Genomic DNA, 15351 nt, shown 5'->3' with positions numbered 1-15351 from the left:
GATAAAGGGATATGATAGGATACATCTACAGCACACCTCGTGGCAGAATGCGAGATATGTGTAGCTACACACTGTAGTGAAAAATAGGCTGTAGCTACACATCAGTGAAAGGCTTTGGCAGGGGGAGGCAGCAGGGAAAGGCTCAGCAGAAGGCAGCTGCCAGAGCTTTTCTTCACTGTCAACCCTCCCTCCCCAACGCCAAAGCCTTCCCTGCAGCGAGGGAAAGGCTCTGGCAATGGAACACTACACTGCTAAAAATAGCAGTGTAGCTGGAGAAGTGCTGTTGTCTCTTTTTATCAAACTGGTAACTGTAATCAAAGGTTCTCCCCACATGAGCCCACCTGCACAGACCTAGCTACAGATTCAGAGACGGAGGCCTGGTCTACATTACGCTACGCATACACATAATGTGTCTCCACTGCCAGCTCCGTTCCACCGACCTAACTCTCTGGAAACACTGACTTAATAAAACCACCTCCACGAAAGGCATAACGCTAACACTGAAGTGGATGGATCGAATGAGCAGCAGCGTAGGCGGAGTGTTGAGTAAATCAACATCATTGGCCTCTGGGAGGTGTCCCACAATGCTCTGCTGTGACCTCTCTAGACACTGTTTCTGATTCCGCTGCACCGCGGCCACATACACAGGAAACGGCCCTTCCCGTGGTCAAGCCCCGGAAATTTTGAATTCCCATTTCCTGTTTGGTCAGCGTGGAGAGAGCTTGTCAGCACAATTGATCATGGCAACTGCACACCCCAAATGCGCTGCAGCTTGGAGTAGACCTGAGGTGTTGGAGCTCATCAGTTTGTGGGGCGAAGAGTCTGTTCAGGCTCAGCTCCGATCCGGCAGAAGAAATGTTGATATCTATAAAAAGATATTGCGGGGCATGCTGGAGAAGAGGCACAATAAGGACACGCAGCAGTGCTGCGTTAAAATCAAAGAGTGAGGTAGGCGTATCAAAAAACAAGGGAGGCGAACAGTCATTCTGGCTTGTCACCAAAGACATGCTGCTTCTACAAGGAGCTGCATGCAATTCTCGGCGGTGACCCCACCATTGGCCCAGATGCAGCATCGATACCTCAGGGGAATCTGAGTCCTGGCTCAATGACAATGAGACTGTGGACGAGGAGGAGGAGGAGAATGGGGAGCAGGTGAGTGGTGTATCCATTCTCCCTGAAAACCAGGAGCTGTTTTTAAACCCACAGCAGCCCAGCCAGACGCAGGACAGCATCTTGACCGAAAAGATGCCAGGGAAGGCACATCTGGTGATGAGTATGTAATATAAATCACAATGCTGGGGTTACATCCTCTGTTGGGTTCAGATTAATAGGAAAAAAAATTACTAGGTCTGGTGGGGATGGGTTTCCTCATTGGTGCTCCAGTTATGCAGAGGGTTGCCCTGGAAAAGACTGTTTATGTGCACAGGGATGGCCCGAGAATCCTCCATGGATATCTCCAGGAAGCTTTCATGGAGGTACTCTGCAATCCTTTGCAGAAGGTTTCTTAGGAGGACCACCTTATTTCTTCCACCATGATAGGACACTTTCCCATGCCATTCTGTTATTTAACGTGCTGGCATCATCATGGAACGCTGCTTAGCAGCGTAAGGACCAGGCCTGTACCGAAACGCTTGCAGCAATTGCTCCCTTTCTGCCTGGGTTATCCTCAGGAGACTAATATCACATAGGGTCACCTAGGGGAGATGGTGCAAGTTTATAATACCCGTTCTCATAACCAAAAAAAAAAAACCAATTTGTGCGATCCCCCGCCCAGGACAGTTTCTTGTGTTCGTGAACCGCATGTTCCCTGACATGAGGTTGGAACAGGTGATTGGGATGGGGGAATTGGTGGTCATGTATCTTCTCCTGGGTGATTCCTCCCCAATCCCCACAAACACCCGCACCTAGGGCTGCCTCCTGTAGAAAAAGAATTGTGGGACACTAGACAATGTTCCCTGGTCACACTGCTGTGGGAAGCGGTTGCCTTGTCCAAAATGCATTCTGTGCTTCAGAGATTTCCCTAAACTCGAGGCACAAAACCCTTCCTCACCATGGCTGACACCACACCGACCTGTGGAAGAGGCAGGAATTGTGATTCAGGGCTACTGTTCACTTTTGAATAATAAGGACAATTATTTTTACATTGCAACCTTGTTTTTCATCCATATTATGAATGAACAGTGGATACCTTGTGCTTTGCGTGCCTTACAGTGTAAAACATGGCCATAGCACATCCTCCACTCCTACGTAGAGTCTGTCGCAGATTCGAAGGTGAAAAAAGATGACTCGGGATGACATGTTCAATGAGATAATGAACACCTCCAGGGCTGCTAAGAGCCTGGAGGATTTCATTATCCGAAAAACTGGACATGGACAGGAGCCCAGGAGCACAAGCATGCACTGCAGGACAAAATGTTGCAAATAATGAGGGTTCAATCTGACATGTTGAGCCATCTGGTTGAGCTTCAGGAACAGCAGCGGAAGGACAGACTCCCTCTCCAGCCCCTGCAGAACTACCAGGAACAAGCGCCCTCTTCCCAAACTCCCACCCCCAACCGTTCCAGGAGGAGGGTGGGCAGGGTGAAGTATGTGCTCCACTCAACACCAAAGGAGGGGAGCAGGAAGAGAAGGTGACCTTTCTAAAAACTTTTAATATGCAGGCTTTGGTGTTTGCACAGACAAGCATCGCTTTATTTCTCCCCTCTCAGTTCCATGAAAATGATTGCTGACAGTTAAATTATTTTCCTTTCCCTCCACTGTTACGGATGTGCAATAAAAGTGAACTTCTTCGTAATTAAGGACTCTTTATTTATTACATGCATGGGGATGTGTGGTGGAGGAAGGGGAGGTGCCGGGACAGTGCTGCAAGGGGGAGATGGAATGGGAAGGCATAGCACAGGTAAGTGACACACATTACTACTGCTCATTACAAAAACAGGTTTTCTATGCCTTCTTGAGGCGCAGAGCTCCTCGCTGGGCTCTCAGTGTTACACTAGTATCTGGCTATTCAAAGTTTACAGCCAGCTTATCTGCCTCTACAACACAACATAACCCAATGGAAATGTCTCTCCTTTTGTCTCGCACACATTATGAAGCACACAGCAGGCAGAGATAACTATGGGGAAAATTGGTTTCATTGAGGTCTAATCTAGTGAGCAAACTGCACCAGCGAACCTTTAAATGCCCAAAGGCACATTCTACCACCATTCAGCACTTGCTCAGCCTGCTATTGAACTGCTACTTATCGCTGTCCACGTGTCCAGCTTCATGAGCGATGGGAGCAATGGGTAGGCGGGGTCTCCCAGGATCACTATTGGCATTTCAACATCAGCAGTAGTTATTTTTTGGTCTGGAAAGAAAGTCCCTGCTTACATCTTTCTGAACAGACTTAAATTCCTAAAGATGTGCGTCACGCACATTTCCAGACCAACCCACAATAATGTTGGCGAAGCATTCCCTGTGATCCACGAGTGCTTGCAACACCAGGGAAAAGTATCCCTTTTGCTTTATGTACTCTGTGGCAAGGTGACCTGGTGCTAAGACAGGGATATGTGAGCCATCTATCGCCCCACCACAGTTAGGGAACCCCATTGTGACAAAAGCACCCACTATGTCCTGCACATTTCCCAAACTCACGACTCTTCTTAGCAGAAGTCTATTAATGGCCCTACACACTTGAATCACAGCTGCTCTCACAGTGGATTTATCAACTACGAATTGATTCCCAACCAACCAGTAGCAGTGTGATGTTGCAGTCTTCCACAGAGTGATGGCCACTTGCTTTTTCACTATCAGAGCAGGTCTCAAGCAAGTATTCCTATGCTTCAGTGCTGGGGATAGCTCTGTGCAAAGTTCCAGGAATGTGGCCTTACGCATCCGAAAGTTTGGCAGCCACTGCTCGTCATCCCAGACCTTCATAACAAGGCAATCCCACCAGTCAGTGCTTGTTTCCTGGGACCAGAAATGACACTCCACTGAGTTCAGCTGCTGCGCGATAGCCAGCAGCAACCATGAATTATTTCATTCTATGGCTTGCAGCAGGACTGCTTGAGTAACATCACAATGTTCCACGCTGTGGTTCCTCTCTCGGCCTTGGAAATACTGCAGGATAAGTCACAAGCTGTTTGTGATGCTCACAACGATAGTGCAGAGCTGAGCGGACTCTATGCTTTTCCAGCAATGGCATACGCGCTGCAGAGCCAGGGTTTTGAAAAATTGCATGAAAAACTGTTCTCCTGTTTGTTGCTGACATCAGGAGAGGGACGGAGGGAGAAGAGGACACTGCATCAAGGGAGGCCGAAGACCTTTTTAGTGAATGTCAACATCATTCGGAGGCTAAGGATTTTTTTGTTTTATTTTACTTTCCGTCATCCTTCCCTACCCCTTCCTCCATCAATATCTGTCATGTCTGTGTGGCAGCAATCTGAAGTTGGGCAGAGTTAAGTTTTCAGAAATGATTACAGCATACCTTTCTGAAAAGGTCTCTGAACAAGACATCAGCAACTGAAGCAAATCATTTACACAGATCTTCCTGAAATCTCTTCCCAAAGAAGCCAATCTACTACTGTCAGTTTAGAACAAGATTCTAAACAAGGGTTTTCCAGGTCCTGACTCCTGCGGTTAACAAACACAAATACATCCACAGGATATGGTCTCAATGGTTCTATTCTCCCCAAAGTTATTTTTCAAAGCATTATGGCGTTACTAGAGTAGCAAGTATCATGTACAAAAGATTTAAATGTAACCACACAGATTACATTAGAAAAACCCATGTAAATGCTTACAAGAAAAGATCTGGAAAAGCACACTTCCAAATGCTATTCTGGGAATCTCCATTTCCTGCTGCAAGGTTTCCAAGAAACTGGAGGCTACAACGTAAAGCTGGTGAAAAAGAACATATGTTAACAGAAAATTCAGAGAGATATCAAAGATTAATAAACTCCATGCAAACATCAATACATATCTATACTATGAAAGCCATCCATTTCAGAAAATTGAGACAATATTTATGCAGCTCTAAAACATATTTTCCACACACTATAAATTTTCCTGTATAAGAAAAGCAAATACAATGAATTAATTTTGTACTTAAAAATTCCACAAAAGCACATTACACACCCCAAAATGACAGTTAAAACAAATCCATATTTTTTTGTAAAAATACTGCCTAACAGTTTTATTGAACATGAACAACGATAGCCAGTGCAGAGGAAGGGAGTGGGAAGAATGACCAATGGAAGTACATGTACAGTACAATAAGTTTGCTGCAGGGAAGAGCAGCAGTTGCCAGACGGCAATGGCCCATTTTGTCTTTTCCCTATTTATGGTGGCTTTTTTCAGTATGTGATTACTGGGACTACAGTTCTGCTGGCTAGTAGCAGAGGAGTCCATGCACGTTCCCTTAACCAGCCATGAAACTAATTCTGAAACTGCTAGCAGGAACAGACAACATAGTTTTCATCCCTTTCTTCAACCATGGGAAAATACACCAGCCCATTTCATTATGTGTGGCACCATAGACAAGAGACAGGGAGTGGTCGGGTTGACTGTATTGTCTTAAATGGAACGGAGTCCTTCCTACCTTCAAATAAAACAGCAAAGCGGCCAACACCTCTGCACACCCAAACAGTTTTTGAATGGCAGAGGAAACACTGAATTAGAGGAAACATTTCTGAAGTTCTGTTCTTAAGAAACTGAACTGCTATAGACATGTTTTAGATATGGTCATGAACACCCATGGTTCAGCAATCCACACTTAAATCACAGTCCACACACAACTGATGAGACAGCAAAGACAATGTTAAAACAACAGTTGTTCAAGTTCTTCTTGGTACTGAGAAAGTATAGGCGAAGAATGCAGCTAATGGACAAGTCACATTTTATGTATCAACTAGAATAGAATCCAGTAGTGGTAAAAATATATTTTAACTGGTAAAATAAGTAGACGTGACACAGAATAGACACAAATAGCAGAAATATGTATTAAATCAATGCCATTTTTTATAGCTAAGCAGCAAAATGAGAAGCCCATATCCTGCAATTTTTACTCATACAAATAATCCACACTCACATGAGTAATCCCATTGACTTCACTAAAAAGGTGTACTTCTGTTAACACTGGAGTCAACGGAACCACTTTGAGAGTAAGGATTATTCAAAATTGTAACTATGGCTGTAGGGGCAGGACCATTTCCAGCAATTCTACACAATAGTTTAATATAGCAAATACTGTAACCTATCCAATTTAAATTAATTGGGAATTTTCAGCAGGCAAAAATGTAATTACCCCTCTTGAAATCTAGTTGTGGCACTGGGTTTAATAGGCCTACTATTTGAAAATGTTCCATTTTAAACCACATGATGTCAGAAATTCCATTTTATGTCTCATCTAAAAGATGGCTTTCAATCTTCCAAAATACACAATTTCAACAGCTAGTGCTTAATTTCTCTTACAATTTTTGAGAATCCAGAGACTTGACTAATTGAGCACCACCAAGAAATACTATAGTTGTACAAACCTTTTTAGTACTGGAAGGCAAAATGAACCTTGCAAGTAACATCTACTGCTTCTAAAACTCCCATCTCTAGGAATATCAAGCACTTTTTTCGCCATATGAAACAGGGTTTAGTCATGCTACATCTGAAACGAACATGTATTTTAACTTCTTCAGAATCAACATAGAACAAGATCAAACAGACACAAAGTATGTTTGGTGTACCAGTGTATGCTATTACCAGGAATCTTCTTCCAGCTCAGTAATTCTGGAACTGAGAACATCTGAGAAAGACTAGCTATGCTTGTGTAACATGTTCGTAATGTATGTGTTGCATCTCCCTATAATGTCAAGGCTAATGTAGAAGATAACCACTTACTATTGCTGCCAGCTAATGAAATTACTCCTTTAACTTAAGTGGTCTGTGCTTTGGTGCTGACAGTCTTAGGTTTAAAAACCCTACTGATGGTTGCCATTATGCTGGGCATTCCTTCTTTAAAAAAAAAAAAAAAAAAAAGTAAGTTGTGTTAAAAAAAAGTGGAAGGCTTTTCCCAACTTTTAGCTTCTATGCTGGGTGTGTGGTTGATTCCATACCTAGCTATATCAGCATCAGGCTTGATTCCTGTACCGTGTTGATGAGCCACAACTAGATGAAACATGTCCACTGCTGCTGAAATGGACTGAATAAAACATAGTGAAACAAGAAGTCTGAAAGCAAGCTGGAAGGTGATTAGTCTAACCTCATTACACTCCATCTTAGCTAAAATAGTTTAGTTTCCTCATACAATAAATCATGGGTTTTTATGAAAATAAAAAAGGGTATTTCACTCTTTCCTGACAACTAACAAAGCTTTAGGCAGCTAAAAATAAACCTCCACCCTCTGTTTCCAATTGCGTTAGCTAGCATTTGATAAAAAGATACACATCAAAATTATAAAACACATTCTTTTTCTAACAGCAATATACTTGAGAAGGGCTTCAGTTCCTCCCACAAACGCTGGTGTTCACAGGCATTGTCTTTAACAAATAATTTTGTGGCTGTGGGTACAGCTAAATTTTAATTTAAAAAACCTAACAGTGTGTGTGGTCGATGAGACTATTTTTAACCTGATGGTCAACCACTATAAAATTACATGTACTGAGATGTCACTTTTGATACATGGATAAACCCTACATCAGAAAAGATTTTTCCATTGTGATTTAAAAGGTTCCTATAAATGGAGAATATGCCCTGGCAAACGCAAAGACTCAGCAATATGTGAAAGTTTCATGATGACACTGCATTCCTTGGGGAGAACTTTCTAGTTTCTACTGAAATAATCTCTTTGCAGAACAGGGCAACAAATCAAATTAGGTACAACCATAAAATACAACATTTTCATTCCTAATGAACCTTAATATTTGGATATGTTGGCAGCGTTCAAAACACAATCTATCTTCTACAGTTGCTCAGCACCATCTGTGTGAAGATCAGCTATATCTAATTATATAGTGGATCTCTCCCCATCAGCATGTTTCGTAGATTTTAAAGCCAGAAGGGATCACTAATATCTAGTCTGACCTAATGTATAAGACAGACCAGTCAGGACTTCCCTGAATTAATTCCTGTCTGAACTAAAGCATATCTTTTAGAAAAACATGAAACCTTAATTTTAAAATTGCCAGTGATGGAGAATCCACCACAATCTTTGGTAATTTTCCCCAATGGTTAATGTTAAATTCTCTCAAACTTATTCCAGTTGTCCAACACCTCTTTGAGATTTCCACTTTCCTCATCTGTTCCAGGGCTGTATGATCACAAACACATTTAAGCAAGTGCTAGCAAAAATGTATAATTTAATATTTATATTACAGTAGTATCCACTGTCCTAGATGTTACACAAACCACATATTTGTGGCCCAGATCCAGCAATCAACTCCTTCCATATGGAGCTCATTGCAGGATCAGGTCCTGTACTGAATGAAACCATGGCTAAAGTCAATGAATGCATTGCATTTAACTTCAATGGAGCCATGATTTCACCCCTTACCTTTTAAAAGATTAACTTCCATACTAGATTGGTTTCCTTTAGTACCACAAGAATAAAAGATGATAATATTTCCAACAAGTTTATTATTTAGTTTACAAATAGGAAGTTAAAGAGCTGCTAAGCAGCTCTTACACAGGCAGGAAACAGATTAATCATTTTTGTTTGAAGTGGAGTGCAGTTTGACTCAAAATATCTTTTTGGAACCAATTCACCAGTGTACAACCAGTAGATTACCATACAATACATTTTCTTTCAAACTTCTTTTCCCACTTTTGCAATAATATTTTTCAACTGTTTATAGGCACACAACATCAATGGATTTATGCCCACCGTGCACAAATGGTGGCTACTTCCTGGCTGATAAATATATTAATGAATAATTTCAGAATTATTACTATTACAACTTAACATGCCATGGAAGTGGTCTTATTCACAGTGTATGAGTGCTCAATCACTTATCATTTTGGAAAATCCTGACTATAGTTTACAGTTGAAGAGGTATCATTTGTGGCCAAATGGAGACACCATTTACGCCCTTAATCTGCTGAGATATACAAGGGAATACTTGATTAGCTAGTTGCAAGTACGCTGCACTACAGGTTTTTTCCCCTTTCTTTTACATATTTTAATAAATATCAAATCATTCAGCCAATTAATTAGTTCTACCATCCAAAGATATTACATACAGATATAAAAATATACCCATGAATGTCAAACCACTATAGTCCTACAACTGCAGTACTACAACCTATCATGAGGCTTAACCAACTGTGGCAAAAAGTTAGGTTTAAACAGCACATAAAGGTTTTGTTAACATCCATTTATTAGCTGTCCAATATAAAGTAAATATTATAGTGTGTTGCTCTCTTCTACATAGGGCAGTCAACATAAAGAGGTTGTGAGTCAATACTAATACCAATATTGAATCTGGATCTTTTGAGGTCTTATTAGACAGTTTAACCATTGATTTTATTCACCTGCGAACTTTTCAAATGAGAATTACTTACTATAAAACTTTAGTAAGCCTACTTGCACTTATCTGTAGATACTGGTAGCATGTTTGGTGACAAGTTGCCATTACTGTAAAATCTGACCTGAGAACACTGCATAAGGTGTAGACCTCTACTGCTATATAAACATTAGTTTCCACCACTGTCATCCGGTTATTGACTCGTTCCCTTGTGGCTGCAAGTTAAAGCAACTTCCAGTCATAAAGAGTTATTTGCCTCTTCACCACCATGAATCATACCACAAATACTGATGGAAATGTATTTTCCTTGGAAAACAGTCTGTCTAGACTACTCAGATTGAATGTACAATACATATGTGGGCCCTATCATTTAAACTTATTAAAATACATAAGTGCTTAACATTCTATTTCTGTAAATGAAATGAATGGATAGCAACTGGTTACTCTTCCTCACTGATTACACTGCACTTGTTGCAATGCAGAAGGTTGAACAATTTTTACCATCTGTGGAATATAAAGAATGTTGAGTTTAACAGATTTCCCTCTTGCCCAATGGAAAGTAATATTTTAAAGTTTTCCTTGCAGATAGCATGTAAGCTATAATGCCAATAGAATATATGTACAGTGTCTGGATAATGGTCCTGCAACTAGAAAAGTAATGGCTAAGCAGAATATCAGATTTAGTCTGCAAAAGAGAAGAGTGAGGGGGGATTTGATAGCGGCCTTTAACTACCTGAAAGGGGGTTCTAGGGAGGATGGGGCTAGGCTGTTCTCGGTGGTGGCAGATGACAGAACAAGGAGCAACGGTCTCAAGTTGCAGGGAGGGAGGTCTAGGTTGGACATTAGGAAAAAGTTTTTTACTAGGAGGGTGGTGAAGCACTGGAATGGGTTACCTAGGGAGGTGGTGGAATCTCCATCCTTAGAGGTTTTTAAGCTGCGGCTTGACAAAGCCCTGGTTGGGATGATATAGCAGAGGTTAGTCCTGCTTTGAGCAGGGGGTTGGACTAGATGACCTCCTGAGGTCCCTTCCAACTCTAATATTCTATGATTCTATGATTTTTATTACAACAATTCATTCTATTACCACCAAAAAGGAGAATTTTGCTTAGTTTTTTAAAAATTATATTAGTATTAAAATATTAAATAAGTGAATTTTAATAAACTGGAAGCAATCAATGGAAGACAAATATACTTAAAATTAACTGGGAAGAGACAAATAGTTCACACTGGGCCAATCTAATGTCAATTAAGTACCTGCAAGATCTCCTAATGCTAGATTTAAAAAACAACAACTATTTACCAGTATAAGCTCGCCAGCTGGCTACAGGCACACAAAACAATTTTGTACAGCATTAGCAAAAGATATGAAACAACAACAAGAGAAGTGTGTTTGGGATTTTCAAAGCTAGCAAAGTGAATCACTGGTATTTTTAAATCACATTTTTCTCTTTTTTTTAGAAAAATGCTTCCTATGTTTTCTATAAATAGACCATCCTCTATATTAAAGGATGGGGGAACAAAAGATGGAACTCCTCTTACATCCCCACAAGTAGTGGAAAGGCATCCCTAGGATTACTCTCATGTAAAGATAAGCACTATATAAGTGTTTGCAAACTTGGAGCCTATATCTATAGACTTTCTATTCATATTAGAATATTTAAATATTTTCTTTACTCAAGCTAAAATTTGAGTTTATACCCAGTTGAGAGCATCCCTTTATAAATTTGTTGCATAAAATAAGCAGACCTCAAAGCACTTGGAAGTCTCAACCTGGAGTTAAATCATGCCAAAAAATCAAGAAAAATTATTAAGAGGCTTGACCAACCACTATGCGTTATTCATGGTACAAAACTATGACATACTACTACACATACATGGATCAAAAAACTAGATTAACATATAGAATACAAGCCAGGATGAACAGTAGTTTCCAATCCTTAATTTTTGTTGGCATATTGTATGTAAGTATTAATTCATTTAAGCCTAATTTCAAATCATTTAAAGTTTATTTTTCTATTTAAACAGTTAATTGTCATTTTTTAGTCAGTCATTTTCTGAGAAGATGTAATAGACATTTTATTTTTGGTCTGAGGTTACTCAGATGAGTTTTCAGCTAGAGTACTGCATCCAATTCTGAGTGCCACACTTTAGGAAAGATGGGGATAAACTGGAGAGATTCCAGAGAAAAGCAACAAAGATGAAAAAGGTTTAGAAATCTGACCTATGTGGAAAGGTTAAAAAAACTGGGCACGCTTGGTTTTCAGAAAAGATGACTGAGGAGGCACCTGGTAAACAGCCTCTAAATACATTAAAGGCTGTTATGAAGAGGACAATGATCAATTGTTCTCCGCTGAAGATAGGACAAAAAGCAGTGGGCTTAATATTCAGAAAGGGAGGTTTAGATATATTATTAGGAAAAAGCATTCTAACTATACGGCTAGTTAAGCTCTGAATAGACTTCCAAAGGAGGTTGTGGAATCCCCATCATTGGAGATTTTTGAGAACAGGTTGGACAAACACTTGTCCACGTTTACTTGGTCATGCCTCAGTGCCGGAGGCTATATTGATGACCTCTCAAGGTCTCTTGCAAGCCTGTTTCTCTATGATTCTATACTTATCTGAACTTGTAGGGTTTTGATAAGCATTCAGCAGTATAGAGGCTTATCCAAAGCTATGGAAACATCCATGATCCTTCATCTCCACACGCCACCTATGCTCCAAAACACCTGATCTTTATTGTACCTGCAGTTTTCTTGGAAGGTGACTCAGTGACCTGGTCATGCTCTCAGGTATGTTTGGGAGTGTACAGTAGGCCATTTTCTTCTTTCCACTCAGCATGTTAGTGGAACAAGGTGGTATGCTCTATCTCCTCTACCACCTTTAGGAAACCTCTCCCAATTTAACCTCTGAGTGAGTGATGACTCATTTCTTTCTACCCATCTCAGTCCTGCCACCCCGGAAGGTCCTGGTAGCCACCACCATCTACCTACACACACAGATTTGGGCATGTCCATGCAGCCGTCAAGTCACCTGCTAGATATTCCTCCAGCATGGGGGGTTCTAAGCAGGCACAAATTACAACCTAACAGCCTCCTGTGTCTCCCTCATCACATCTCATCAGGGCAAGAAGGAAATGTGGGTAGAGCATGGCGCGCTCCTGCTATGCCCATTAAGGACCACAGTCCACTGGCATAAGTTACAGCAGTCCCCAGACTCCTGCTCTCCTCCAAGCAGCGCAGAGAAGCAGACCATGGGGAGGAAGAGCAACTTCCTCTTCCTTCCCCCACAATACAGCAAGTAGCCAGCAATGGGAGCTGCTCCTGCGGCTGCAAAGGAATTCTTTAGAAGTCCAAAGAGAGAACTGGCACTATCTCCTCCAGACAGTGACAGGGCCGATTCAACAGTCTAGGTTTAAAAATCACAGGGCCTGGCTCAAGGAACACCTTTTCCATCCCCAATAAGGTTTAAGTTTTCTAAACACAATTGCCCTCGAGGGCCACCGATTAGCCTTGAGGCAACAGGCTGGATACCACTGCTGTTTTCATAAGATCTAGTTCATGTGCCACTTATATTCAGACAAACCTATCATCATGACTTTTGTTGACATACTTGCTAGTGGGGTAAGAGCGGAGTGAAGAGGAAGGAACGGGCTTACAGTACACTGTGTTTAAGGGTCCACAGAAATATAGGCATTACTAATCATTTCGAGCCTCAACCAGATGCCATTCTAATTAAACAGACATCAGCAAACTCTTATTTCCTTTGTGCTCCAAATGGATGTACGTCCACATTATAAAACCACCATGCACGTATCACAAATCAGCAAGATCTTGGCAGTTCATGCTAGAAAGCCTCCACGTTGTTCTGTTTTCAAGGCTCTTACAAACAGATACATGGGTTGCCTAAAAGTAGGACCACTAAGTAGCTGAGGGGAACCCTAATAGTGCGTCCCACCCACCCAAGTATTGCGACAACCATAGGGTATAAATTCAATTTAATTTTTCCCCTCCTCAGAGCATAGGATGAAGATCACTGAAACTGATGTAATTTCTGAGAAATATCCCAAGTAATACAGTAAATTGCTAATTTGTCATCCGGTGTGTTGACACCACACTAGTTTTTAAAGGCACTGTTCCAAAGTTTGTTCCCTGCTAGACCCATGCAAATCCACTAAGTCAATGGGGTCACAAAAGCATACCTATCCGGACAAGATTTGGCCTAATGTTCATGAACTAATAATCAGAATGAAGAATAAGTGAAGTTTTACTGTCTGCCATCCTGACTCATAAAACACAACAGAAAAATACAGAATTTTCCACTTGTGCACAAGCACAGATAACTTCTCATTTGAGCAGCAACATATATTCTGAATTAAAATGCACAAGAATCCTCACACTCCATACACCCCTAATATATCCTTCTCCTCCATTCTCTAGTGCATATGAGCTTCTTACCCTCTAATCTTTACTCTGATCCAGCTGTTGTGAAATGAGAAAAAGAAGAAAACAAAAAAATCAGCCTTGAATAAAGTTTCCATATTAGCACTGTGAAGCAAAAAGCCAAGACAAGTGTGTTAACAGAAATGCACCAGGCTGAAAACAACAACCCTGGCATCTAGTGAACACAACAGTCACTGCTGTACATTACATAAAGCTTAATCTACTGTACTAACATTGCAGGGCATGACTATGTCAAAATCTTTTTTCCAGGCAAGGAAGGAGCAGTGGTGCATGCTTAGTTGTGCCTACACACACCATCACATACAATTTAGAACATGATCCACTCTCAAGACCACTGTAGTCATCTAGCCAGGACCTGAAGCAGAAGCACTTTGAACGGAGCAGCAACATTCAGTTTCCAGAAGCTCAGAGTTTAGTAAAACCCATACATTGTAATGTGCTGATGGTATCCGACCTGCTCGTTTGTGAAAACTAAAGTTGGCATCAGAACTTCCCCCTCAACCCCACTTTGCAGTCTCAGAAGAGAGGCCAAGGGTTAAGGACCTCATCCAAAGCCCACTGACATTAATGGGAGTCTTCTATTGATGTTAACGGGCTTTGGATCAGGTTATGAATGAACAAGAAAATTATACTCATCTACTCATCCCTAGAGATGGTTCTTGCGAGGTCAGGATTCAGACACTTAATTGTGGTGAAACTTCTACAACAAGGACTGCAGCAGTGTATGTTCTATGGATTATCAAAAGATTTCAGTCTCTAGGACCTTATCTACATTAGAAACGTCTGTCCCCATTTTCCTACAGACAGTGCAGCTGCTCTACTACTGGCAACAGTGGCCAAGCAGTAGTGTAATCAAGGCTGAAGTATTTTACCATTGGCACAAAAACCTGCTAAATTATCATGAGCAGTTGTACTTTTGCTGGAAAACAGAGACTGCAGGTGCACCCAGGAACCGCTAATCTGGCACTTCTAACAGACACTAAAATTCACTTCAATTTATATTTCAATACACCAGCATAGAAACTTAAATAATGGTTCTAAGAAAAAACTGATTAATCTACCAAACAAGAAAGGTATAAAAATAATGCTCTGAATCATAATACCATAATAAGGGGGGAGGAAATGATTTAAAGTAACAGGGTATATTTAAGCAGTACAACTGAGGAAATATGAAACTAAAATATTAACACAGATGGAAATAACAGTTTACTTTGACCAGATAGTTTGTCAACTGATCTTTAAAGGATACACACTGCGAATGCTACAAAGACCATGAAAATCCCAATATTATTTTTACAGATTGGAAAAGCATGAAGACCAAACACAACATCAATAGCTCAAATAAAAAATTCATGCTGATGTTTACATAAAATTCTGATGAGTATAATGCATTCATC

The 15351-nt window shown here is 40.8% G+C and overlaps 1 protein-coding gene across 6 annotated transcripts in view; it reads right to left on the bottom strand.

Annotated features, from left to right (window-relative positions):
* Window positions 1–15351, bottom strand: part of ATXN10 (ataxin 10) — a 140137-nt gene that overhangs the window by 104237 nt on the left and 20549 nt on the right. For all 6 annotated transcript variants that reach the window (XM_067530942.1, XM_067530944.1, XM_067530941.1 and 3 more), the window contains exon 4: window positions 4785–4881. In XM_067530942.1, coding sequence (XP_067387043.1) covers window positions 4785–4881 — 97 coding nt within the window. The remainder of the gene's footprint in view (window positions 1–4784; window positions 4882–15351) is intronic.

The sequence above is a fragment of the Emydura macquarii genome, unplaced genomic scaffold, assembly GCF_026122565.2.
Source record: "Emydura macquarii macquarii isolate MOO-44397 ecotype Brisbane River unplaced genomic scaffold, CSIRO-AGI_Emac_v2 contig_3122, whole genome shotgun sequence".
Lineage (NCBI taxonomy): Eukaryota > Metazoa > Chordata > Testudines > Chelidae > Emydura > Emydura macquarii.
Note: the sequence above shows the minus strand (reverse complement) of the source record. Positions and strands in the feature narration are given on the sequence as shown.